General features: G+C 41.1%; 1 protein-coding gene and 1 long non-coding RNA gene across 6 annotated transcripts in view; one reads left to right on the top strand and one right to left on the bottom strand.

The window, feature by feature from the left end:
* The first annotated feature begins 1707 nt into the window (after nt 1-1707).
* The window catches only part of OTUD7B (OTU deubiquitinase 7B), a 52372-nt gene continuing 26682 nt past the window's right edge, over nt 1708-27397 (top strand). The window contains exons 1-2 of one of the 5 annotated variants that reach the window (XM_042993999.1): nt 7795-8593; nt 9021-9174. In XM_042993999.1, coding sequence (XP_042849933.1) covers nt 9090-9174 — 85 coding nt within the window. In that variant the 5' untranslated portion in view covers nt 7795-8593; nt 9021-9089. Of the gene's footprint in view, nt 1951-7794; nt 9175-27397 lie in introns of those variants that run through there. The other 4 variants (XM_042993998.1, XM_007088042.3, XM_042993997.1 and 1 more) reach the window with 4 other exon arrangements.
* Nucleotides 13998-27308, bottom strand: LOC122240851. Its single transcript, XR_006220573.1, has 3 exons — nt 27142-27308; nt 17081-17123; nt 13998-14154 (listed from the first exon to the last, which is right to left on the bottom strand). It is a non-coding gene; the product is annotated as an uncharacterized LOC122240851 (long non-coding RNA).

Genomic DNA, 27397 nt, shown 5'->3' with positions numbered 1-27397 from the left:
AATCAACTTAGATGACCAAGTCTCATTCTACCCTCCTCCTCAAATTTGCCACTGAACAGTAGCCAAAATTCGTAGTCCCCGCATGCTTGAAGCCCAGGCCAAATGGCTCTGCTTGCCAACTTGTACTGTTGGTCCTGGGTGTGCCTCCTGCAAGGCACTCTGACCTGCTTGGCCTTGGTATGGCCTTAGGCCCCGCCCTGAATCAACTCTAAATCCTGGGTGTCCTCAGGAGATAGAGCTGCCTGTCTGGGCAGTTTCCTGTTTCAGATGTCCATTTTCTAGTCCTGAGCTGGATAATTCCAGCAGGTCTATGCTCCACCCCTCCCATTTAGAAACTGAGGACTTCAGGAAGTACTGAGGGGGAAAGTCGAGTATAATACAGTGTGTGTTTTAAAATAGGCCTAATGGGCGCAATTTAGACAATAAACATTTTGAATATGCAGATCAGGTGCCACAATGTTAGGAATCTGAATTAAAATTCAGGATTTCTTTGGTCAGATTACAGCTGGGGCTGGCCTCATTTTGTGTTTGTCATAAAGAGGTATTGCAATATTCAATGGCTCTGCTCTCCTAATATTTAGTTATACATTCAACAAATATGGAAGGTCTGCTTCTATATTTTGAAGAACAAAGCTTATGCTCTTGTAGCCATAGCCCATTGTAACTCACATAGCACACGTGTGAGTTCTGTTTCATAAAACATAGTTGCATGCGTTTTACTAAAGTGTAAGAAAGATCCTTGGTGCCTGGAATTATGTCTTTAAAATTTTTTTTAATATTTATTTTTGAGAGAGAGAGAGAGTACAAGCAGGGAAGGCAGAGAGGGAGACAGACAGACAGACAGACACACACACCCTACACACACGTTTCAAAGCAGGCTCCAGGCTCTGAGCTGTCAGCACAGAGCCCCACGGCGGGTTCAAACTAACAGTGAGATCACTACAAGAGCCCAAGTCGGAATGCCATGCCTAATCGACTGAGCTACCCAGGCGCCCCTGGAATTATGTCTTCTTATACATTTTTGTGTCCCCAATATCAACACAGTATCTTGCACATAGTAGGGACTCAGTAAGTATTTGTTAAATTGAATTATGCTGGAATGCTGTTAAAGGGCATTATCAAGAACAGCGATACTCGACTTCTTTCCATCGGGCTAACAGTCGGAGGCGGACATGTCCACAGGGAAGGGTATGTTCACTTCACGAGTGATTTAAGGAGACTTGCAAAACTGGGTGGAGACTGGTCTGGAAGAAGTATAGTTACCTTTCCTCTGGTCAGTCCAGAATGACTGCGCCGAGTAACTAGAACTTCACTGTTCTCGTTCCAAAGTATTATCACCCCTCTCACCTTTCCAGAACTATTCGCTGCTTTCTGCTTTTTCCCCAAAGGGCTGGAGCCAACTGACTCTACCTCAAAGTCTCAAGAGCCCACCCTGCACTCCTGCAGCTCCGGTTCAAGAACTCTCCAGACCCGAGGCCTTAGGAACGCGGTCCTGGAAAACATGGGGTCACGCGCGGGGCAGGCGCCAAACTGGCCACAGCCAGGGGAGCGGCACTAAAGGCGGGGCTGCTACGGGGCGGGGCGGGGCGAGGCCTGGGGGCGGCTTGGGTGTCACCACCAACACGCTCCGGCCGGAAACTGGCGCTAGTTTCCGGCCGGACGGCCGAAAGCCACCGATCCCGAACCAGCTGCCGGAGCCGTAGTGGCGACGGGGTGTGGAGGAGGCAAAAAGCCACTGGGGGAGGCCAGTCCAGATCAGTGCCGTCTGGCTCCGGCTCCTGATCCTGTGCGGAGCAACAGCCGCGGTCGCAGTCTCCGCCGCCGCCTCCGCCTCCATCGTCGTCGGGGGAGGGGCCAGCCGGACCCCGGGGTCACAGCCGAGGAATGAGGAGAGGCGGCCGGGCCCCGCGCTCCGCCCCGGCCTAGGGCCTTGCCCCGGGAGCCGCGAGGGTAACGGAGCCCCCTGCCCTGTCACTTTCCCCCGTCTGCTCCCGCCCTTCCCGCCTCTTCAGGACTCCCAAACTCTGACCCTCCGATCTCCACTGTCCCCCTTCTCCTTTCCGATGATATTTCACCCGGAGCCACCGCCTCCGGTCACCCTCTCCTCGCCCTGACTGTTCCTTGCTTGGTCCCAACCTTTTCCCCAGTTACTCCTCCCTTTCACCTGCGTCCCGCGTTCCTAGCCCCCCGGCCCGGTTCCCGGCCTCCCTTCCTAAGCTGTGCTGGGCAGTGTGGACGGTCCTCCCTTGTCAGCGAGACTTTCGGGAAGGGATGGTGGAGTTTTAAGGTGGTTGGAGTGCAGGCTACCCCCTATCCTACCCGCGGAGGAGGATAAAGTTCATTGTAAAAGTCTCAGTATAAAAGTACAACGAAAAGAAAACAAGCTTGTTCTTCCCTGTAGAGAGCCAACTGAGGTGCGTCCAGTAATGGAGGAAGGGAGCGAAAAGTGTGCGAGTGTGAGAGCAAGGGAGAGGGGGAGAGAGAGAAGGATTGATTGATTGATTCTAGGGCAGGCTTATGAACTTTAGAAAAAAGAAAAGTTGCTCTGAGCCGATGGAAACTTTAGAAGCTGATGATGAGTAAGCCGTGGGCTGCGTGATCTCACTCCTCTTCTCATAATTACTAGGTTAACGGTGTGGCTCCGGTCGGGATGGAATGGGATTTGTTTACTGGGCCGGCATATTTTTAGCTTGTCGGCTCACAAGGACCAGAGCTCTGAGTGTCTCCGAGTCTTTCCGAGTCTCTTTCCCTCCCTGCCTCCCTCCCTCTCTGTCTAGGTAGTCTGTCTAACCTAGGTGGTTCCTCTGGGCACAATACAGATACAGAAATTAAGTTGAAAGAAGTGAACTGGTGAAATTGTGTGTACGAGAGTCTCCCCACACTCTTCGGGGGGTTTCCTTTTCATAAATGCAAAGGCGAGAATTAGCAGGACTTTGACTTTTATTTTCGTTATAGTTTGGTAACTGTGTATACAATATGCTTTTTAGAAAAATCAGATGCTGATCATTTTTCAGTCTTTGGCTTGTCATACTTAGTATATTTATTTAGGAGGTCTTGGAGGAGGCTGGATCCTTTTGTGTTTCAGAATCTATTTCTAAGGTGGGAAAGGACAAGAAGAGGGAGTGATAAGGCTAGTCCAAAAAGGATAGCAAATCCTACATTTTAAATATTTAGAAAATTTCCTTCCTAGTGAATAAGATTGCATTCCTGGTGGGGTGAGAAGACAGCAGGGACTTCTGCTGGGTGACTTGGGAGACTCACACTTGTAATTAAACGTTTGCTGTGCGTAATTTACAAACGAATATATTATACTCTTTGTCCTCATTGTTTTTCTGAACAGTTCTTTTAAAGTTTAGTATCCAACCTGCTCTGCTAGTCTATTGATATTTTGAAGGCTGAACAGAACTGTAAAATAAATGAAATTGATGTTGCTCATCTGGCGTCTGAATACCAGTCTTGTTCTAATTTCCACTAGCTACCCGGCATGTCTCAGAGTACCTCCCTGAGTAAGTGGCCAGTTACTATGTACTTAGTGATCACAGATGAATACAAATATTAGCTCATGCTAGGAATAATTGAGAAAGTAAATATGCTGAAAAGATCTTCCGAAACTGAAATAGATTACTTTTCGATTTTATTCCATTCTGGATTATCAGCACCTTTCTGCCGATAATTATCCATTAACATGAATAATTTAGAATTGAACAGATATCCACTTTGGGCATTAAGCATTCAAGCAGGAAGGAAAGATGGAAAGACGATAATTTCCAAACCATTACTAATTTTTTGTTGTTGTTGCCTCACTTGACTTATCCCTTTCATTTAATGCCAAAGACTCCCTTGTGGAAAAAAAAGTAAACCTTTGCCAAAGAAAGGGTTGTCTGTTGACTTGTATAAGGCAGGCTGAACAGTAATGAATGGTAATTGTTAGTTGGACTTGATAGGGTTGTGTCACCAACAACTTGGAAATATTCCTGAAGCTTTAGATCCTTAATCTCCGTCTTTTGGGACCCCTATTGAAAAAAGATTTAATTTGGAGGGTAACATCACATTTTTAAAAACCACACACACCCTCTTTGACTATTAATCATTGTTTTAATTTGTGAGTCGGTTGATGCCAGTATTAGTGATGTCTGGGAAATTCTTTTTATGTCAATGAGATAAATTAGGGAAGATTTCTGAATCAGCAAAATTGGAAATGGAATTGGAGACTATGGATTAGAGTCCTAAAGAAGCTTGACCTGTGGAGTTAGATAGAACTTGGCTCAAATCTTGATTATGGTTTTTACTATGTGACCTTGGACAATTTACTTCTACATTCTTATTTATAAAGTATGTATGAGCATTCAGGCAAATGAAATAGTTATTCTTTATTAGAAGTATACAAAGAGAAAAGAACTTCCAGGCAGAAAGTATGTTTATATCTATTTATATCAACTTCTACACTTATTATTCTGTGGCTGGTGGGATGGGATGGGGCTGCGGATTGAAGCAGTTGAATAAACCTAGGAATAAGCAAAGGGCAGCCTAGTAGTCTACCACTATTCCCATTTTGCAGAAGGCATCGTTTGGGTTTTTGATTCAATATATGTAACTGAGTGAATTATGATGGAATAACAGTATTAAAAATAAATTTTCAGATTGTTATGGGGATACTAAGTGCCACTTGTGAAAGTTTTAGAGCTTCTCAAGCATGGCTTAAGCATGCTATGGATTCTGGCAGATTCTTGTAAGGCTTCTTGTAAGGAGCACCTCCTCTTCTTACCCCCAATCCCATCGAGGGAAAATCCTGAGACAGTGCTTTTGAGGTGTGCCTTCAGCAATGTCTTCCCTGTGGGAACTTAGGAGCTGTGAAATCTTCTCATCAGCCCCCAATAAATTCAGAGAATTAAATTCTGTGTAACTGGAATAAACGTGCAGGGCAGTTTTATGAATGCCTGAATTCAGTAGATTTTTTAATATAATAGAAGAAAGTTTTTTGTTTCTTTTTTTAATTTAAGTAAGAAATACTTGCTGAATAATGATTGAGCACTCTTGTGGAGAAAGCTGTCTCCAAACTCCAGTGGTGGACTTTGGGAATATAGAAAAGATATAAAGATGGGTGTCCTTGCCCTTGGGACAGGACTCTATATACCCATCACAACGGGTATATAAAAAGGGACATCATACTGTTATAAGCTTTAACATTTAGAACATAACATGTAAATGAAAGCAAGTTTAATGTGCTACAAATGGAGTATGTAGAGGCTAGAAAACTTGAAGTAACAAGGTAAGAGTCCGTGAGATCAATTAGGAAAGATTTCTGAATCAGCAAAATTAAAACAAATTTTTTTCTTTAATGTTTATTTCTGAGAGAGAGAGAGAGAGAGTAGGGGAGGGGCAGAGAGAGAAGAGGACACAGAAACCAAAACAAGCTCCAGGCTCTTAGCTGTCAGCACAGAGCCTGATGTGGGGCTTGAACCCATGAACCATGAGATCATGACCTGAGCCAACGTCAGACGCTTAACCGACTGACCCACCCAGGCACTCCCTGAATCAGCAAAATGTGAAATGGACTTGGAGGCTATGGATTAGAGTTATAAAGAGGAATGGCCAATAGAGTTAGATCAAACTTGGTTCAAATCTTGACTGTGATCTTGGACAGTTGTCCGTCCTTATCTATGAGATATATGTGAGCATTCAAGTAAATGAAGTAGCTATTCTGTGTTAGGAGTAAAAGAAAATAAAAGATCTTCCAGGCAGAAAGTATAGAAGGTACAGTGTGCAGTGATGATGTGAATGACTAAGCTGTGTTTGTTGGGGGAATAAATGAGAGGGGCTGGAGAGAATGTGGGTGGTCAAGTCATGGGTAGAGCAGGCAAGAGGGTGGAGGGGACTCAGAGGCCAGACTCTGTTGGGTGTTGATGGAAGCGTCAATAGAGTCATTGTAGGTCCTTGAACAAAGGATGGATTTAGTGAGAAGTATTGAGCCTTCTAGTCCAGGAACTCAGGGACAAGGAGTCAGGCGGCCACCGGTACATTGTAACTTCAGTTTCTCTCCTGGACCATCTTGGTGTAAAGGGACCATCCAGGAGACAGGATTCTTTGTAGAAGTTTTTGTGTCCATACACCTTACTCACCATGCTGAGCTCTGCTTGTGCCTGTCTCTTATTGTACTGGCTTGTGGGTTATGGCTGGATTCTCCTAAAGAGCTTATGGTAAGGACAGTGTTATGTTTTAGGTGCATTTAACTTTCAGTTATCTCTGCTATTGTAGGGCACACCAGTATATGTAATTCAGAACTTAATATGGAAATTTCTTGGTTTGAAAATGCATTATTTTTTAAGCCAGATTTGTTTTATTTATTTATTTTTAAAGTTTATTTATTTTGAGAGAGAGAGAGAGAGAGCGAGAATTGGAGAGGGGCAGAGAGAGAGGGAGAGAGAGAATCCTAAGCAGGCTCTGTGCTATTAGCATGGAGCCCAATGTGGGGCTTGATCCCAGGAACCATGAGATCATGACCTGAGCCGAAATCAAGAGTTGGATGCTTACTGGACTAAGTCACCCAGGCACCCCATAAACCAGATTTATTTCAATGTTGTTGAGGATCATACTAATGCTGATAATGAATTTGCATTCCTAAGCCTATGTTACCTGATGGTGAGGCGGGTATATTGATGGCAAAGAAGAGTCCACCTTGGTTTAAAGATTTTCCTCAGAAATCCTTTAAAATGGATAGTTAAGACTGGACTATACTGAGTATGTTAATGAAGATGAATTTCTTTTCAAAATCTGTGCAAGTCCAGTATGGCCACCTAAGCTGTCTACCTTATGCCTGAGAGTGATTTATAGATGATGCCTATGTTGTAGCCAGAATGAGTCCTCGGTCACGGTATATCTGGAGGAATCCTATCGTGTTGTGTTGCCTTGTTGAAGATGAATGAAGGTAGCTTTTTCGAAGGACTTGGGCTTTGTAGAAGCTTTTCCAGATATCAGCTCTGCTAATAATCTGTCAGGTTTTTCCTCCTGAAGTAAACTTGTTTGAAAATCTGGCCAATTAAAAAAAAAAAAAAGATATGGGGAGCAGTGTCCACATGTAATAAACAAAAAAATCACACGGCTGTTCTTGCAACATGTTCTTTCAGTTGACTTGCTTGCCTTCACCACTGCCTTCCCCCACCCCTGCCTTCCCCCTACCTTCTCATAGTCATTACCAAACTATGTGCTTATGATGTCATGAGCACAGGATTATTATTTACTTCTTGAGTCAGGAGTTGTAGTATTTATGAGTGGAAATCAGAGGTGGAAGTCAGGAATCTTAATTTATACAGTTTAGTTCAGGATTACTTTCAGTTGTGTTTTTTAGGATTATGTGTCATCTTTTTATTTCCTCTAAGAAATAGTTTTGGATAGGGAAAATTATTAAGCTGTTATTTTTAGTGACCTGCTTTGAGTTTAGTTTTATGCTGGTTACTGCAGAGGATTAGGAAAAATGACGATTTTGTGCCTTTGGAGAGTTTGCAATCTAGTTGGGAGTAAGGGGTATAAGGAGGAGTGAATACCTGTTGAGCCTCTATTATGCCAGACAGATGAAACAAAGAAAATGTGAAATTATTATTTTTAAAGATTTTTTTAGTGTTTTTATTTATTTCTGAGAGACAGAGAGAGAGAGAGCGAGCAAGCAGGGGAGGGGCAGAGAGAGAGGGTGACACAGAATATGAAGCAGGCTCCAGGCTCCGAGCTGTCAGCATAGGGCCTAACATGGGGCTCGAACCCATGAACCATGAGATCATGATCTGAGCCGAAGTTGGACACTTAACTGACTGAGCCACCCAGGCACCCCAGAAAATCTGAAATTATATTATTGATTGCATAGTACAGACCTCATACCATAGACTGTACTTGGGGAAGAGCGCTCAGGTAGTTATGAATATCACAGAGAAATTGTAACTTATTCCAGATCTTAAAAAAAGAAAATTGTGTCAGTTACAAGGGGTGAAGGTGAAGCAAATAACAACAACAAAACCATTTCATTTGGAGCTGAGAGGGATCAAGCAAAAGCCTGGACCAGGTTTGGGTGTTCTTGGGGCAGTGATGAGACTGTCCTGAGTATCAGTGAACAGTAGTGACATGAGGTGCTTAGGTTGGTTTGGAGCTGTGTTTTATAGGGGTCTTATAAGGCAGGCTTATCAGTTGAGATTTTAAAGGATAGAAAATAGTGAAGCACTATGAATTTTTGAGGAGGATACTAATACGATAGTAGGAACCAGATTGGCTGGGAGGGAAGGGAGATTGGCACCCGGGGTGTGTGAGGTAATGAGACCTGAGTTAGAGTTGTAGAGGGTGTGATCAGGAGAGAAAAGGGGGAAAAAGAGATTGTGAAGGAAAAATTGAAATTCGTGAGGACTGGATGTGGCAGATGGAGAGTGATCCATCAAGTTTTTTAGCCTGGGTTCTGAGACATTGAGATAAGGAAGGTAGGAAGGTTTCCTCATTTTTGGGGGGAATTTGATGAGTTCAGCGTCAGAGGTATCGGATATAAAGTGGTAATGGAACGTCCAAGTGAAAGCTCTTCTAGTTCCTAGAGATGAGCCTGAAGCTGGTGGAGGACGAGGTTAGTACAGTTGCAAGTGTGGTTTTGTGGTGCATCAGCATGGATGTAGTGGCTGTAGCCAAGAGAATGAATAAGCTCTCTGACGACTAGAGTTTAGGAAAAGAGCAAAAGGCCAGAGATAGTGGTAACGATACACTAATACACTATTCTGTAGGCTTTAGGCCATTTTAATGGACTTCTTCCTTGTTCTTCCTTCCCCGACTCCAACAAGCATCCTTTGAATGCCTCCTACCTTGTAAGCACTGTCTTAGGCACCGAGGAAACAGATGAGTCAGACAAGGTCTCTACCTACAAGGAGTTTATGGGTCCAGGGGGAGGAGACAGATGCATAAATATATAGATGTAATGAAGTGTGGTAGTTGCTGCAATAGAAGTATGTAGGGGGGATTCTAAGGGCCTAAAGGTCTGTTCTGCCTTGGGCATGCAGAGGTTGGAAAGTGCTTCCCAGAGATGACATTTGAGCTGAGTCTTGAAAGATGAGTTAAGGGTGTACACTATGGAAGACGGGGAGAGGTACACTCCAGGCCGAGCAAACAGCATGAACAAAAGCTTGAAGGAACGAAACAGCCAGACTTCTTCAGGTAACTTGGGACAGCTTTAGCTTGTGCTGCAGTAAATGATGAGCATTTCAGGGTTTTTAAGCATCGGGTGATAAAGTTTCATGTTCTAGAAAGATTATTTTGTCAGTGGTGTAGGGGGTGCATTGGAGAGGAACAAAGCAAAAGCCTTTTTAAATACCTTCATTATGCTTAACAGTAACACGTTTGTTACTGAATGATCCTGTTTGTAGACTCCTAGAATCTGAGAACTACAGGAACTGTTTCTCATTCATTTTCAAAGGGAATACTTGAGATTTACTCAGGATCACAGAAGTGGTTTTGTGATAGTTTGTTCTGGAATTCAGTCTTCAGTGGCCGTAATGTGGTTGGTGGTTAATAAATGTCATTTCACCTCTCTAATTCCCTCACGTCCCATTCCAGTGTTTGTTATGTCCTGCCACACTGCATTGTGCTAGAAGACATTCAAGTCCATTGTTGTTTTTCTCAGTCCAAAGTGAACAGTGGTATTTTCCCAGGTCTGACTGAGGAAGGTCTGCCCTGAGAGTACCTGGGAGAATAGGGACTTTTGACCTGGGGCAGTTGGGTGCCCTGGAGTGGAATGAATTGGATGTTAGGATTATTCATCTGTAATGATTCAGATGTAGAAGAATGTCAAGGTATTTGTTTTATTGAGTGTGCAGATGTAATTTTCTCTCCTGCTAAAGTTCCCTTCAAGTTGTTTTCTTTTAAACTTAATTTTAAATTGTGCCAATGAAACTTTGGTAGAAGAAATGGGCTCTAATAAATTGGTTACCTCCAAAAACTATATTTATCTTTACTAAAAAAACATAAGATTTGACATTATACTTGTATTCTAAATCTTCCTTTCCTGTGTTTTTAATTTCTTTGGGTGTATATATATATATATATATATATGTATATGTATATATATATGTATATGTATATGTATATATATATGTATATGTATATGTATATATATGTATATGTATATATATATATATATATATATATTTTTTTTTTTTTTTTTTTTTTTTTTAAAGTAGGCTCTAGGCCGAGTGTGGGGATTGAAGTCACAGCCCCCAGATCAAGAGTTGCATGGTCTACTGCCTGAGCCAGCCAGGTGCCCCTTCATTGGGTTTTTGTGAAAGGAAATTGTTTGGGTTTAAAGTGCTAAGTGAGAGTTTGGGTTTTTTTGTATTGTAGTCATTTTGCTGGAGAAGAACAGGATAGAAGGATATCTTGGAGGTCCTTAGATTCCCTTGGGGGAACTTGGGACACAAGGGGATGTGGAAGGATGGATACGTTCCATTGATAAGTCTTCCTCAAAACTTAACTGAGTTGTGATTTCTTTACTCTTTTCTGTGGGCTCTGTCTCCATCTTCTCTGGAGACGGGTCTGGGTTTGGAAACTGTCCACTTTGGCAGAGCTGCCAATTCTTAATTCTTTCTCAAGTGGGCAAGGGTACATTCTGTTTTTGTTTGTGAGTGTTTGGGGGAGGGGGAGGGAGAGAAGGCACAGAGTAACTACTCACAGTGAGTCTTCATCTGAATTCCTATGTAACTGGAAGTTTCCTTGGCTTTGTTTTGGGGAGATGACTTGGTAACACCGGCATTTATGTTGTGTGGGAGTGTGGTTGTCACTTCCCTCAGATGTCTGATTTAGGATGGCCATAAAAACTTCCTTCTTGTCCTTATCTGTCAGCCTTTGCCCCGCCCTGGTCTGAGTGCCTTTTGTGCACACTGCTGGATATTAAGCATCCCGTTCAGTTTAGAGCTGAACTGATTGAGTGTTCCCTGAAAGTTTAGGGAAACCATCTTGCTCCTGACTGTTACGTTTGGGTTAATGACTCCAGTATTCTTCCAGTCACCTGGCCCTTTCTTAATTTCAAAATTTTGAGTAATGAGATATTTTGAATATTTAGAAAAGTCCAGGGGAAAAAAACTAACACATTTTTGAGCCCATAACCGAAATTTAATGGATATTAACATTTTGTCATATTTGTCTTGGATCTCTTACTCTTTTTAAGATATAATGTTAGATGTAGCTAAGGCCTCCTCTGCATCCTTTCCCCTTTTTTCTTTCTTGGGAAATGCTTACTGGCCTGATTTGCTATGTATCATTCAATTTCATGTTTTATACTTTATATATATTTTTTTTTAATTTTTTTTAACGTTTATTTATTTTTGAGACAGAGACAGAGCATGAATGGGGGAGGGTCAGAGAGAGGGAGACACAGAATCTGAAACAGGCTCCAGGCTCTGAGCTGTCAGCACAGAGCCCGACGCGGGGCTCAAACTCAGGGACCGCGAGATCATGACCTGAGCTGAAGTCGGCCGCTCAACGGACTGAGCCACCCAGGCGCCCCTATACTTTATATTTTTAATGTATTATATATACATAAACAACATATAGTTTTGTTTTGAAATCTTGCATAAATAGAGTTGAACTGTATGTATCCCTTTGCAACTTTTTCTCTCAACATTGTTTTTCATCCGTCTACACGTAGATCTAATCCATTTACTCACCTAATCTTTAAGCCTCTTTCCTCCATTGCCTTTTTCACTTGTCCTGTGAAAAAATATCCTACCCATTAAAGTCCCAGTTTAAAGCATGTCTTCCATGAAAACTTTCCTGTTTTTTTTTCTCCAACAGGAGAGTCCCCACTTCTGAATTCTCCTGTCATTTTATCCATACTTGTCTGGTAGTAGTTGTATATTTTTGTATTTTTGCTTATTTGTGCCCTTGGCATGCCACTTCTACTACACTGTGAGCTCCTTGACAGCAGAGAAGTGTCTTTTATCTTTGTATTTTTCCTGGGGCTTGCCACAGTAACTCATACATGGTAGGCATTTAGTAACTGTTAGTGACTAAATGGTTAATGAATAAAAAAATAAAGACAATCCTTTGCGTAGGTGAATTGTTAATTAGGAGCGTGAGAGTGGGCCCCCATGAAAAATCGAGCTTATAAAAGAAAGATTCAGCACTGAAAATTACATAAAATGCACATAATTGGGTGAGAGTAGTCAAGACTAACTTCCTGCAGGAGATGAGAGCAAACATTCCCTGAGAAATGAAATGGGAATTGATCGGTGATATCATCCAATGAGGAAACTCCTGGGAATTGATCCTGATGGCATCTGTGAGGCACTGTGCTCCTGTGGCCAGCCTCATTTCACTAGCTATCAAATTCTGCTGTTGTCATCAAGGTCTTGACACCCTCACTGGAGATGGGACACTGGCTGTTGAGAAAAAGCAGCCTCTCTGTTCACTTAATAAACACTGCTGAGAACCAGGAATTCTTTGGCATCTAAAGAAGAAAGGCTGATATACCCATTCGTATATATGCTTTTAACACTTCCCTTTTTTTATTGAAACCAGATTGAATCTCAGCAGAATATTTTGAAGCTTTTAATTCTAGAAGGTATATTCCCAATATAACATCGTTTTGGCCTCATAGAAGTTCTTCTTTCCCCCGCCGAGTAGAAATTAAATATTAAGTGGAACTGTATGAAATTGCAGTTTTTAGATAAAAGCAGTCAAATATTGGCAGTTGTGTATGGTCAGACCTTATGTATCCAGTCTTGATTTTCTCCTGGTCTGCAGAACATTGTGGACCTTTTTGAAGTGGATAATCCCAAGTCCAGTTTGTCTTTTGTAGTTATGTTAAGCTCAAATTTTTTAACATTTATTTTTTTAAGTTTATTTATTTATTTTGAGAGTTGGGGGAGAGGGACAGAGAGAGAGAAAGAATCCCAGGCAGGCTCTGCACTGAGCCTGACAGGGCTTGATACCACGAACCTCGAGCTCATGACCTGAGCAGAGCATCATGACCTGATGCTTAACTGACTGAGCCACCCAGGCGTCCCTTAAGCTCAACTTTTTAATAAAATGTTTTTCAGCACACATTTAGTATACTTGGGAATGTTGTGGGTAAATGTGTGAGGGTTGTAGGCCAGAGTACACTGTGAAAAGTAAGTCCGAGATAAAAAAACTTTTGCTCTCAATAGTTAGGCAGAATTGATTGAGTTGGCTTTAATGAGCATAGTTTCTTTGAATAACTGACACCCCCTCCCCTCCCCGCCCTTCCTGCCACCCCCATGTCTTCTCTCTAGTCTTGATAAGGGAGAGCTGGTGGCGGGGAAAACCATGGAAGAGAAAATTACCTGTGGCCCTTGATTGTATTTGGAGACTTAGCAGGGAAGAGGGTATGAGCCCTGGCTCCTAGCACCAGACTCTTACTTTGTAAACTCCAAACAGTTCTTAGGTTAAGGGGGGCAGGGGTGGGGGGGTGGGGGGGAGGGAGTGGCGGGGTGGAGCTCAGGAAGTGGGATGGAGAGCAAAGACACAAAGATAGGGGGAGTTAGCAGTATGGAATAGGATTGAGGAACAGGAATGGAAAAATAAGGATAGGTTAAAGAGGGTCTGTTTCCTCTTATCCTTCAAAACCCTGTTACAAGTCTTTATAAACCTTGTACCTTGACTATATCCCAATTGCCTCCAGGCCACATACCTACTTGGAAAACATCATATATAGAATTCAGCTTTGAAAGTATTGGTTTTGTGTTCAAAAATGGTTCTTTGAGAAGTCAGGGTCATTTTAAATGAGTTGGTCTACTATTGTCCTTTGAATCATTAATAAATGACATTGAAGGAAAAGAAAATCCCTCTGAGCCTTTAGTATGAGTAAGTCTTGGTCTTTACGTGAAGATAGTCTTGTGTGAAGAATTGAGGAAGACAATGGTCTTTCATTCTATCGTGCTGCTAACAAAAATATTTTGGACAGCGAGTTCTCATTTATTTTTAAAACTTACCTGCTCTTATGAATTCCTTTGTATTTGCTTACATCTTCTTTGAATTAAGAGCTCACCTGGCTGAGTGTTAGAGTACTCATTCATTTTCTGAAGTTTTCTGGACATTACTAAGGACACAATTATCTGACATGAAGAATACTTGGTCGTGTTTAGTGACTGGGGATACAGACTTCCCATACTCCTCAGAATCCTGAAAATAGAATTTGAAAGTTAGACTTAATATTTGCTGCATCCTAGTTTCTTTGGTTGCCTAAAATAAATTCCTAGCTGTTTGGCACAAGGTGACCTCTCATTTTAACATTAAATTCCTTCTCTCTCACATCATCTTTGAAGTTTTTTGTAATATGCCAGTTCATTATGGAAATTAAGATGAAAAAAATTGTCTACACAAATTTCTCTTGATGTTAGCTGCCAGGTTGAGACTGAATTCCTTTCTACTGAATACCTGCTGTGTACTGGAATTTGGACAGAAAGCTCTAAGGAGATGCCAAGGACGTGTTACCTAAGTAAATAAACAGATAGTAGGAGAATCAGCCCCTCGGGAATTCATGTTCTGTGTTAAATGGGAAATAGTTATATATACATAAATACGTATATAGAAAAAATGTGAAAAACAAATAACAACTGCAAAGTAGTATGTATACCATCATACAGCATTTTAGAACCTAAAGGAAATTTACATATTGTCATCATTTTCTAGGTAGGGAAATAAAGTCCAGAAACTTTGACTTGTCCAAGGTAGTAGTTACCATTAACAACAAACATTTTATTGAGTATTTGCCCAATGAGAAGTTAGGCCTCGGTATAGAAAGAGTTCAAGTCAATCAAGAAAAATAATTGTTGTGAAGACTGAATATTTGCATAGAAAGAGAAATAGTAACACAAAGTCATGGGTGCTAAGTGTCAAGTGAGGAGTACTGTTATACAGAATAATATACAAGTTTTTTGTTTTGTTTTGTTTTGTTTTTTTAAAGTAAGCTCTTTGCCCAACCTGGGGCTTGAACTCACAACCCCCAGATCAAGAGTCACATGGTCTACCGACAGAGCTGGCCAGGTACTCCCTGGAATTATATAGAAGTTTAGAGTGAGTAGATAAGGGGAAATTTTACACTTAGGGTAACCTAGACCTTAGAGAAGAGAGAAAACGGTAATTTAGGGGGAAGGCATTAGAGCAGTGCGTATTTAGAAGGCATTTAAGGCATGGAACAGTGAACTGAGCCCACCTTGTCTTGAGGACAGAGCAAGTAGATGAACGAGATAAAGTTGGAGAGTTAGGTAAATTGGAGAGGGCCTTAAATCTCAGGCAGGGAAATTTGGTTTGTACTTACAGTGAAAAATCCCCAAGCACAGAATTGTACGTGTAAATGAATACTTTAGGAAAATGGATTTCAGTTATGCAGTGTAAAATGGAAGAAGAGAGGCCAGGTAGAGACTGTTATAATAGTCCTGGGGAAAAGGAGTCTCTACAGGGGTGATGGTAATGGAGAAAGGGAAGAGATTCAAGTGATTTTGAAGAAAAAAAATAGACTTTGGTAACTGCTTTTATAGTAAGAGGAGATGATAGTGCATATGTTCTCAGTCTGGGTTATAGCAGTAAAGGAGCTGGGTTTGGTTGGTTTCTGATGCATCTACTCTGCAAAGGGATACCTTGGTGGAAGCCTTTGGAGAGGACTGAGTCTGGACCAGTATTCTCAGTACTAAATATGTAGTTTAAGTGACCGGTTTAAGTTTGCAGACTTCCTAAGTTAGTAGAACTTGGCTCAGAGCCCATTCTTTTGACTGTTGTTCAGTGCTCTTTCTACTATATCCTATTGCTTAAGAAGAGGTGGGTCAAGTGGTTAAAAATGAGGAGATGCCTGGGAAGTGAAATGGGAAGTCAAAGACCACATTATGATGAGGTTTAACCACAAGCCTTTTCAGTTCTGCATAGGTTTTCCTTCTCTTTAGACACTAAATGTGTACACTGTTGGGCTCATAATGCAACAGTGACCCGCATTCCTTAGAGCCATCTTCTGACATTCAGTTCTTCGTAGTCAAGGAAAAAGATTCCTTCCGATTTTGGATTTAATTGTGTTGTACTCTCTGACTTCCCATTTTGAAGATGAAATGTCTTTTCCTTTGCGTGTAGATAGGATGCTCTGGTTATAGGCTGTAGGTGAGGTAGCCTCAAAGGCCCCATCAGTCTTTTTGGAGTAAAGGGAGGAGGAGAGTTTTGGACCCAAATCTTTTAAGCTTATTTACCCCTGTCAGCAATTAAGAACAATTTACTTACACAGGTCTTATTACCTAAAAAGGTCAGAAAATACTGTGAATCAATAGAGTGTTTTCGCTAATAGGAAGTTTTAGAGAACTGAATAGCCTTCTAAAAAATCCTTTATATTTGGTTTTTAAATACATAGTCTGGTATATTTAAGATGTGACTCAGTCTTGCTTCCTTTCCTTTCCTTTCCCTTCCCTTTTCCTATTCTGCCAGGCTTTTATCTGCCTGGTAACCGATACCTGAAGACTCACACTAGCATTTTCTGGATCAGCTAACATTTATTATGTACCTACTACAAGGGTCTATTATTAATTTGTTTATTACTATTATTTTTTTTAAGTTTTTATTTACTTATTTTTGGGAGAGAAAGAGAGAGGGGGAGGGAGGGGAGTGAGTGCACAAGCGGGGTAGAGGCAGAGAGAAATGGTAACAAAAGATCTGAAGCAGGCTCTATGCACACAGCAGAGAGCCCGATGTGGGGCTCGAACTCACGAACCATGAGATCATGACCTGAACTGAAGGCAGACGCTTAAACGACTGAGCCACCCAGGCGCCCCACAAGGGTCTATTATTTAATTTCATCTGCCAAGATGAAATATTCCTGGATCTTATGACTAGGGCCCTAGTAATAAACATTTTCCAGTGCTTGGCTTCTACAGTTCTTACCCCACATATTTATTTATTTGGGGGGTGGAGGGGCAGCAAGAGGGGGAGAGAGAGAGAATCCCAAGTAGGCTCTGCATGGCCAGTGTGAAGCCGGATGCGACCCTAACTCACAAACTGAAAGATCATGACCTGAGCTGAAATTGAGTCGGACGCTCAACCAACTGAGCCACCCAGGCACCCCGATTCTTACCTATTTTAGTCTTTGCCATGGCTCATCTGTTATAACTTCTGACCTGGCAGGGAAGTGAAAGGAAGAAAATTTTACTATTTAATAGTGAGACCCTACTGTGAGTTATGCTAAGTACTTTATATATCACCTCACTTAATACTCATAACAGTTCCGTAAGATAGATATTTTATGCCTATTTACAGATAAATTCATCTAAAATACTTATTTTGTTTATATATTTATTATGGTGTTAATAAAATATTTATTAATTCAGCCAAGATATTCAGGTACTGTTTAAGGTGCTAAGGATAGCACAGTGACTATCAGATGAGGTCCCTGCTAAGGCACAGAGAAGTTAAATAACTTGCCCAAGGTGACATAGCACAAAAGTGACAGAGCTAAGCTTTATGTATAGATCTGGTGGATTCCAAAGGGAATGTATGTAACCACTATAACATGCTACCATTTACATATATTGCATGTTCTCTGTGATTACTTAAGTTATAAAGATAGGTGGGGCTTCTAGTATTTCTTTGTTTAAAAAGATTCTCCACGAATCCAAGAAAAATCTATCTTAGTGCCAACAAGCACACCTGCCCAATGATGCTTTTCCTCTCTTCCCCTCCCCCCTTCCTACTCCCTCTCCACCCACTCATACCTGGGTATAAACTGGACAGTGCCACCTGCTTTGGAATTTGGATGTGTTTGTGTTTTGAGGACTGGGAGAGTTTTGTTTGTTTCTTTGGCTTCCTGAATGTTCCTTGCCCACTTGCAAGTGCTTTCTTGTAACATGATGGTGAGTAATATGTTGTTAATGTTGTAATGTGGTCATACCAGTTGGAATATTTTTTTTTCTTTTTCCCCCAGTTCTCTCTGTTGAGTATGTGAGTAGGGACTCTTGGGTCAAACTTTGGCAGTTCATTCAAATAGAGAAAGCTTTCTATATTTGGAGGACTAGAAAGTAGTCTCGAGGTTGGGAAGACTATTAAAATCCAGTGTCTTCTGCCCAGCTGAAATTTAGTTTTGTTAGCATTCTAGGTTTATTCTTTAGCTAGTGTGATCCAAGAGAATACTTATTTTAGATCATGACCATTATCACCAGATGCCATATCTAGGCTAGATGGTATTTGTTCTGGAGTTAGGAGCTTAAAAACAGGCACACAGGTTTTGTGGTAAGCATTACCTAGTAGGTCGGAAGCATTAAAAAATGATTAGGTCTGTGAGAGTGAGAAGCGGTGTTCCAGTTGAGTTCTAGGGATTAATTAGATGGGGTGAAGGGGGCTAGTGTTAGAAGTGGTTTTGGGGACCCAAGTCAATTAAGAGTTGGGATTTAGGAATATCTGTGCAGGACACATAAGGTCAGTGAGATGATTTATGTGGATGTGACTAACCTAGTGCTTGGTCCTTGATTGGTGCACAGTAAATATTTGTTAAATCTTTAAAGGTACTTGAATGGTGAGAGTTGTCAGTTTGTCTTTCTGCAGCAGCTTTCTCATCAGTAAGTATTCCTTCTTTAGAAAAATATTTATTGATCCTTTAACTGTGAGTAAAACATTGGGAAAGGGATTGGGGTATTGGAGATTTATATCAGATTCTTGCTGAAACTGCGGTCTTAGCATGTACAAATTGAATCAATTAGGCCTAGCATTTAAGGGCATAATTTAAGGGGAAATTTGTGATTTTGCTTTGCTAGAGTCAATCCTATGCTTTCTTGATAGAAATAGCTTCTTGATCCTGTGATAGAGTTGAAAATGCTTGCTTTTCAATTCCAGTTAAACTGGGTTCAATTTTTCCTGTTTGAGATAGTTGCCTATGATGTTTCCTTTTATTCTCCCTATTTTTTTCAGTGAATGAAGTAATACATTTGAAAGTATTTTGTGAACTGCAAAGCTAGCAGTTGCTATCACCACCACCACTACCAATAATAATGCTAAAAATATTAATGGGATAGGACTCATTTTAACAAGGGTTGATTTCCTGGATTAATTTCGAGGAGAAAAACTCAGGACCATGGGATATTTGCTGAATGACTTATGTACTGATTCATACTATTTGTACTTTTTGTGGAAGAGAGAAGGAAAAGCAGAGACCTGTTACTCTGAAAACTTAGCATGGGGCTATGTCATCATGAAGGGTTGCCTATACTACTTAGACATACTCTATTGTGGCAAGAAAGGTAAATAGGATTTGTCATATGTTTGACCTCAGAGGCTTCTCGTACATTCTACTGAAGTATCTATCTACATAGGAAACAATTCATCCTAGTCTGTTGGTAAGATCAACCACATTCCGTTATGGATCCTATACTGATAAAATGTCTCTGCCCAGGACAGTATGGCCTCCCAAAGTGGTAAGATTAAGGAAACAGTACCTTTGACCAAATTATCTGGCTAGTTGTTACCATCAAAAGCCTTTACAGTCAACTTCTGATGATTGTCTTTCTTGGAGAAGAACGTGTGATTTTAATTCAGAAGAGCAAGTTGTTTAGTAAATTTGAAAGACGCTTACTTTACAAGTTTACATCTTTTTCTGTTTCTGGTGCCTAGAACTCAGTAAATCTTTGAATAAAGGAAGTTAGCTGATACCTATCTTGGGGTTTTCTCTGGAACCAGCCCATCAGATGAATGTCTAGGCTGTTGGCTTATTGGTTTATGCATCCCCTTCACTTAGCTGACTGCCTGGCACAGAGTGGGTCCTTGCTAAGTACTTACTGAGTGATTGAGTCAGGAGGTTAAGGTTTTCATTATGGGAGAATTGCACTGACCTGGTGCTGTTGTGCTGATGGTGGCCCTTCCAAAGAGGAGGAAGAAATGTAGCTTTCCTACAGGTCAACATGAATCAAAGTGAATGTGAGGAAAGTGATTGCTCGGATGCTTGCAGGCATTTTACTTTTTCGGACAAGGAGAAGTATTGTGTTAAAAGTTGATGCTTTATTTCTCTCTTGGTTTTTATTTTATGTTTTATTCTGTTCAAAATTGGTTATTGCTGTGATTTCATAACAGCATAAGAGTACTATGTTATAGCTTCAAACTGTCCATAGAAAAGAAAAAGAAAATCTATCTCTTTGTCAACACTTAATTTTATCCTACCTTGTTCCTACAGAATTTCAGGCCTCAGGGATATAGTGATAGAAGAATATTTTCAAATCCAGTTTATATCTCTAGTGGTGATGAACAAAACAAAAACGATGATTTGATTTTAGCATGCCTTCCTGATTGTCTAATGTAGATGATTGCCATTAATATGGCTTGCTTAAGTGATGAAATTTCCTAATTATATATCTTTTTCTTTGGTACACATCTGTAGAAGTGAGAGATTTAGCTGGGTGGCAGGAAGAAAGGAAGTTTTCATAGATAAATCCACAAAGGGATCACATGGAAAATCGAAAGTCATTGGTATATGTAAAGTCAGGTAAAGATTACTAGTATAGGAGTCAACGGATTTATAGTCCATACACAGCATTAGTTAGCTCTGTGACTTTGGGCAAGTCACTTAATCTCACTCACCTGGTTCTTATGCCTTCGTCTGTAATTTGAGGGTTTGGAATGAAGTGATCTCTGATGTCCTGGTTTTAAAGTCATAATTCCAAAGTGCCAAACAAGGAAAGCAAACTGACTTTCTGCACCTCACCACCAGGCTTATTCCACATAAACCCCAAATGTGAAGGGTTAATTATGTAAAAATAGAAGTGTATAGTCTACATTCCTAAATAGACTAGAATTGTCAGATTGTATTATATGCTCATAACTAATTTTATGTGCTTAAATATAAGAGGCTTGGTTGCTTTTAAAAGGAAAATTATGGGGCGCCTGGGTGGCTCAGTCGGTTAAGCATCCGACTTTGGCTCAGGTCATGATCTCTTGGATCGTGAGATCGAGCCACGTGTCGGGCTCTGTGCTGACAGCTGCGAGCCTGTAGCTGCTTTGGATTCTGTGTCCAGAGACAGATTCTCTCTCTCTGTCCCTCTTCCGCTTGAGCTCTGTCTCTGTCTCTCTCTCAAAAATAAAACATTTAAAAAAATTAAAAAAAAAATTATTACTACAAAAGGCACAACATACACAAATGAAAGAGACCCAAATAATGCTCAGGATATCTTGGGTTGGAGTTTCTGCTTCTTAATGTCTATTTATTTACTTTTGAGAGAGAAAGAAAGAGAGCATAGGTCGGGGAGGGACAGAGAGAGAGGGAGACATGGAATCCAAAGCAGGCTCCAAAGCGGTCAGCTCAGAGCCCGATGCACAGGCCTTGAATTCAAACTGTGAGATCATGACCTGAGCCGAAGTCGGGTGCTTCACCGACTGAGCCACCCAGGTGCCCCTGGAGTTTCTGCTTCTTAATTTCAACCCAGAAATAGAAATATGTGTGTATTGGTTGAGTTCGTGGGGAAGTGGGGAGGATGGTGGTGGCCGGTAGTGTGGATGAACATGGGTAGTATTTAAAAAAAATTTTTTTTAATGCTTATTTATTTTTGAAAGAGAAAGAGAGCACAAGCAGGGGAGGGGCAGAGAGAGAGAGGGAGACACAGAATCTGAAGCAGGCTCCAGGCTCTAGGCTCTGAGCTGTCAGCATAGGGACACGGGACTCCAGTCCCACCAACCATGAGTTCATGACCTGAGCCAAAAGGGGATGATTAACCAGCTGAGCCACCCAGGTGTCTCGGATAGTATTTTTAATAGCAGAATATTAAAGAATTCTTTAGTCTGTGGAGTTTACATGGCTAGACTGATTTGATTTTACCATAATCCCCCACAGAACTGATATGAACCCTGTATTCAAACTCAGAATACCTAGGTCCAAGCTCCTTGCTATCTGGGTATCATTTAAGCTTTGTAAGCTTCTCTGTGTGTGTGTATTTTCCATCAGAGAAGAGGGGATTAAAAATCTCAAAGAGTATTTAATTTTTAAAATTTGTATTAAATGAGGCCATATTTGTGAAAGTGCTTTAAAAACAAATCACAGCAAGCTATATTCAGCCATAATATGTTTGTTCATATAGACCTTGATTATATGTGTCTGTGGGGTGAATGATGACATTTGGAACCAGTAAATAATTCACAAGCCTGTTTTAGATATAGATTAGTTCTCAGTCATCCATACACATGGACTAGCATGAATAATTTAGAACTACAAATATTTGTTGGTCATCTAGTATGAGCCAAGAAATTTTTTAGGCCTGGTTAGAATGTTTGTTTTCAAAGTTTATCATTTTGAGAGAGAGAGTGCATGAGCATGCATGTGGGAGGGGCAGAGAAAGAGGGAGGGAGAGAATCCCAAGCAGGCTGTGCTCTGCAGGGAGCTCGCTGTGGGGCTCTATCCCATGACCACAAGATCATGACCTGAGCAAGATTGTGACCCGAGCCGACATCCAGAGTTGGAAGCTTAACTGATTGAGCCACCCAGGTGCCCCTAGAATTTTTTAAAACATAAAAGAAAGGTGCCAACCTCAATGATCTTAATTCTATCTAGAATGTATGTTGTTTTCCATCCTGATGATCTCTTACACATACCAATTTGAGAAACTTCCCTAACCCATCCAGGTAAACCAGTTGTTCTTATACCTCTTCCTACCCCACTGGGCACAAATAACATGTTTAGGTTTCTTCCAGCAGCCTGGAGTGCCCTGAAGGTAGGGCTGTAGCTTCACTTGTATCTCCAGAAGCCCTAGGGCGGTGCCTGGTACATGGCAGACCCAGCTTGGTAACTTTTGATTGAATGAATTACTGATAGTCAAATTGAGAGATAAGATGTATCAGGAAGTAATGTTACAGGGCAGTATTTGATAACAGCAAGTGCCAGTGAATGTTGCACATACTGGGCCTACAGGAATTCAAATGAGGTCTAGGTACGGCTGGGACAGGTAGAGAACTTTAAACATAATGATAGTAATAAAAAGTATCTTCCTTTGAATGGAGTTATATAATTTTGTAAAAGATAAATTTCTTTTTTAATTGTTTGGGGCTTTTAAAAACTTAGTAGTTGTGTGCTGAAGGAAGTTAATTTATCAGAAGTTTACAAAATGAGTAAATTTCCTGTGGATAACTAATTATAGATACTCAGTAATTAAAATTTTTTTTCCTTCTGCTATTTCTCTCCTTGAATAGATGTTCTGTAATTGATGGCAAAATGACCAATAATTAGGAATCAAGAAGGGGAGAGAAGATTGTCAGCTACTAAATGTTTGTGGGTTGATCCTAGAGAAAGAATGTGTTTTATTATGATGCCAGCCTCTGTTGATTTGTAGTATTTATTTTTTCTCTCATGTCAAAAGTTTAGTAATCAGAATCTTTAAGGGCTTAAGTAGAACTTTTATTTTTTACAGACTATTCTTTTAAAAGTTGAATTTAATGAGACTCAAACCTTGAACTATCGTTGACCCTAGCTGAAAGGGAAAAGAAAAAATTCGTTGTGTGTGGTAAATAGAAATACTGGTCTGGATCTAAGAAAATAAACATTATCATGATTTCTGTTTCTATTCAAGTTTCTGTTGTTGTGCCAATTTTATGACTCTCTCTGCCCTTATTTTTCTAAAGGTCACTTCCATTGTACAAGTCTTCCGAATTATTAAATTTCCCAAATAACTGTAATCCAAAGAGCCTTTTATCAGTAGCACTAAAAAGAGAAATGTCAGTTCATAAGGAGTTCTCTGTGAGCTTCTCCCTGATCTCTGTATTAGCATTTGGCTGTTAATAAATTTGTCTCTTAGAGATTCATTTCTGCTATTTGTGGGCCTGATTTAAAAAGCTAGAAACTTTTTTTTTTAAGTAGGCTTCATGCCCAGCACAGAGCCCAGTGTGGGGCTTGAACTCACAACCCTGAGATCAAGACCTGAGCTGAGATCAAGACTTGGACACTTAACTGACTGAGCCACTGAGGTGCCCCCAAAATCTAGAAACTTTTTAAAAAATAGTTAAATCTTGTTCTTGTTCTGCATGTACCACTGATAGTGATAAAGCCACAGGACCAATTCTTGAGTCCTTACTGGGCTGTATCCACACAATAGCATATGGTAAACCAATACATTGTTTGGGAATGGTAAATTATATGATAGAGTTTTTTTGGGTTGAGCTTTTTCTCTTAAGTTTGATTTAGGGAGAGAAAGTGGATTTTCCTTGGGTATACACTATAGTGGTGGTAGAAAACAATCCAGAATTGTGCAGGGTGAGTAGGAGGAGATGTAAACATTTGTTTTTGTCCCCCCAAAATAGACAACATGCATGAAATTAAGAGACTATTCTAAAATCTTTGAATCTGGAATGAATAGAGTAGTAAGGGGGAAAGGTGGGGAGGAAGGACTGGTAGATTAAAGACATTAGGGTTTCAGTAAATATGTGTGAATTTGCTATTCCTGGAAATTTGGGAATAAATGAGCTATTCAGCTGTGTCTGTATGTCCGGGAGAGTACAGATAGTTTTCTTTTGCTGTTATTTTTGAGGGACCGTCTGGTAGAAGGTACAACCACAGGAGGCCCTTTGTGAGTTTTCTTTGAGGCTCAAGGAGTTGAAAGACACTGGAATGGGAATGATAGACTGGGTCCTGTGTGCATGTGTTGACTGTGCCTTGGAAATGGCTGGGAGACCTGAGGGTTTGTTAAGGAGGAGTGGTGAGAGCTTTTGGAGGAAAGATACCACGGGCTGTATTGGGTAGCAGTGGAGTGAGGCAGAGTATGTGGGGGGAGTTAGGCAGAAGGAAGGCAGCTGACCTTTTTTGAGGACTTGCTGTGTGTGTTAGGCACTGCCCTAACGTATCTTCGGATATTTAATCCTACCAAGAGGTCTGAAATGCAGATATTTTCTCTGTTTTATACATAAAGAAATGGAGACACAAAATGGTTGTATTACTTACCCATGATAACATAGCCCTTAGTAGTAGACTGGGATTTGAACCTAGATCTGCCTGAATCCAGAACCATTTCTCTCTCTCAGTGTAGTGTTGAAAAGAGTTGAAATAGGGCAGGTGGACGGCACGTGCTTTTTCAGTCCTCCGCACTGGATGGGGTGTGCTGTAGTGCCAGGTCCGGTCTTGGGGGTCATATAGGCTGGGTTCATGAAAATCCTGGTCCTGCCGCTTCTTACCTGTGTAATCTTGAGTGGATTCCCTAACCTTTGTGAGCTTTGGCAACTTCATCCATGAGGTAGGGTTAATGATAGAAACAAACCTCTTCGTGTTGCTTGGATGTTAAAGTGAAATAATGTCTGAAGCTTTAATGCATGTTACTTCCTGTCACTTCTTTTTTTCCTTTTAGAGCCATCTTATCATCTCTGGGTTGTAACATAGGTCTACACAGGTCTCTTTCGTATGGAATTTGGTCATGTTCTCTTTTTTCTAAGAAGGTTGTATTTTGTTTCTTTCACTTGGAACGATCCATATTAATTAAAAACAATCTGCCAACAGAGTCTTTCATTTTTCCCTCCCACTAATCAAGAATTGTGTGAAATTTCTAAGGCTTTTTGTCCCTCCTCTTTCTCCCTGTCTGGATTCCTTGGGACTGACATCATAGACATGGAGGAGTCTCTGACCTTTGAAAATTCTTGACAGCCTTAAGTGTTGTGGTTTTCCAGTGAGTTTTGGGAGGAGTTGGAGGGGACTCAGACACAGCTGTAGTGCATCACTGGAACCGGGAGAGGGTATAATGTGAGAACGTGGATGCTTTGGGGGAACGTGGCAGACGAGAAAATGTAGGGTCAGTAGTTTCTCAGACATTTTAACATAGCTCTGTTATCTATAATCGGTATTTAATTTTGGGTCATTTTTCTCTGTTACTAAGTAGTTGGGCCCTCAGACCATGCAGACCGAATGTAATATTAGTCTGAGTTAAACAGTGTTTAAGGAAGAGAAATTTGTTGCAAATAAGATCATATAACAAGCACATGTCTTTACAATGACCACTGTTTTAGATTTACCTGTTTACAACACTGATTATCTGATTATCATCCATTCTAGTGTGTGTGTGTGTGTGTGTGTGTGTGTGGTGGAAACAAATGTGTAAATAAATACAAGTACTCTGGTGTGATAAATAATATAATAGTGGTAGAGTACCAGGTGCAGCAGCAAGGAGGGAGTGGGCAACTTAAGTTGGGAAGCCAGAGAATGTTTTGAAAATAAGGTAGTACTGAGTTAGTCTTATAGAAGAGATAAGAATTCACCTGCTAGGCCATAAGTCATTCCAGGCAGAGGGGACAACATAGGCAAAGGAACTGAAATGTGAGCACATGGTGTACTTGGGGAACTACCAGCACAGAAAGGGGAATGGTGGCAGGTGAATAAGGCAGGAGGGTCAGGGAGAGCCAGATTGTGAAGGAATCTTAAGTTTTAGTCATTGAAGAATTTAGAGCAGTGAGATATAATACATATTCACATTTTAGATTGACCAGCCTCCATAAGCAAGCAATGACTGGAGAGAGGAGGAGGGAGAAATTAGGAAGCTGTTTCCTGGAGTGCAGGTTATGAAAATCTGAGAGAGAATAAGAGTTGTAGCTTATGGAGAGTGTGGGATGGATCGGAGAAATTTTAAAGGGAAAATGAGTAGCACTTCATAATGGACTATTTGTGAGTGAGGATAAAGTAAGAGAGAAGTCCAGGGTGGCTCCCAGGCTTTTGTGATTGATTGGATGATGGGGGGAGGGGCGATGGTACCATTTGCTAGAATATGCGTACTGGAAGAGGAGTACTTTGGAAGGGGGAAGGACAGATATGAGAGAATGAGATTTTTTTTTTTATTAAAAAAAATTTTTTTTTTAATCTTTATTTTTGAGAGAGAGAGACAGAGTATGAGCAGGGGAGGAGCAGAGAGGGAGACACAGAATCCAAAGCAGGCTCCGGGCTCTGAGCTGTCAGCACTGAGCCTGACGCAGGGCTCAAACTCAGGAACCGTGAGATCATGACCTGAGCCACACAGGAGGCCCCTGAGATCATGTTTTTATGTGCTGTGTTTGAAGGGCATGTAGGAGGTGAGGTGGAGAGTTTGGGGCTGTGAATACGTTTAAGGTCATCAGCATCGAGTGCTGAGGGGCATGAATGACGTTTCTGGTGGAGGTGATATAAAATGAGATGAAGGCCAGAGGTAGAGCCTTGGGTGCACTCACCCTTGGTGCAGGCACAGGAAGAGGAGTCCGCGAAGGTGACCAAGACACAGAGCCAGAGAGGCAGGAAGAGTGACCAGCGTCAAGTGCTACAAAGAGAGAACACTTCAGATAAGCAGTAAGGGTGATTGTGATGACCTTACTGTAAGTCAGTGCCACTCACTCTCCTTCAGTAGAAGCACATTTTGGCAGGATGAGCACTGCACCTAAGGTGAGGAAGTGGCATCAGTGGATGTTGTCGCTCTTAAGGAGTTTTGCA

This window comes from Panthera tigris, chromosome C1 (assembly GCF_018350195.1).
Source record: "Panthera tigris isolate Pti1 chromosome C1, P.tigris_Pti1_mat1.1, whole genome shotgun sequence".
Lineage (NCBI taxonomy): Eukaryota > Metazoa > Chordata > Mammalia > Carnivora > Felidae > Panthera > Panthera tigris.
This window is presented reverse-complemented; position numbering and strand designations above follow the sequence as displayed.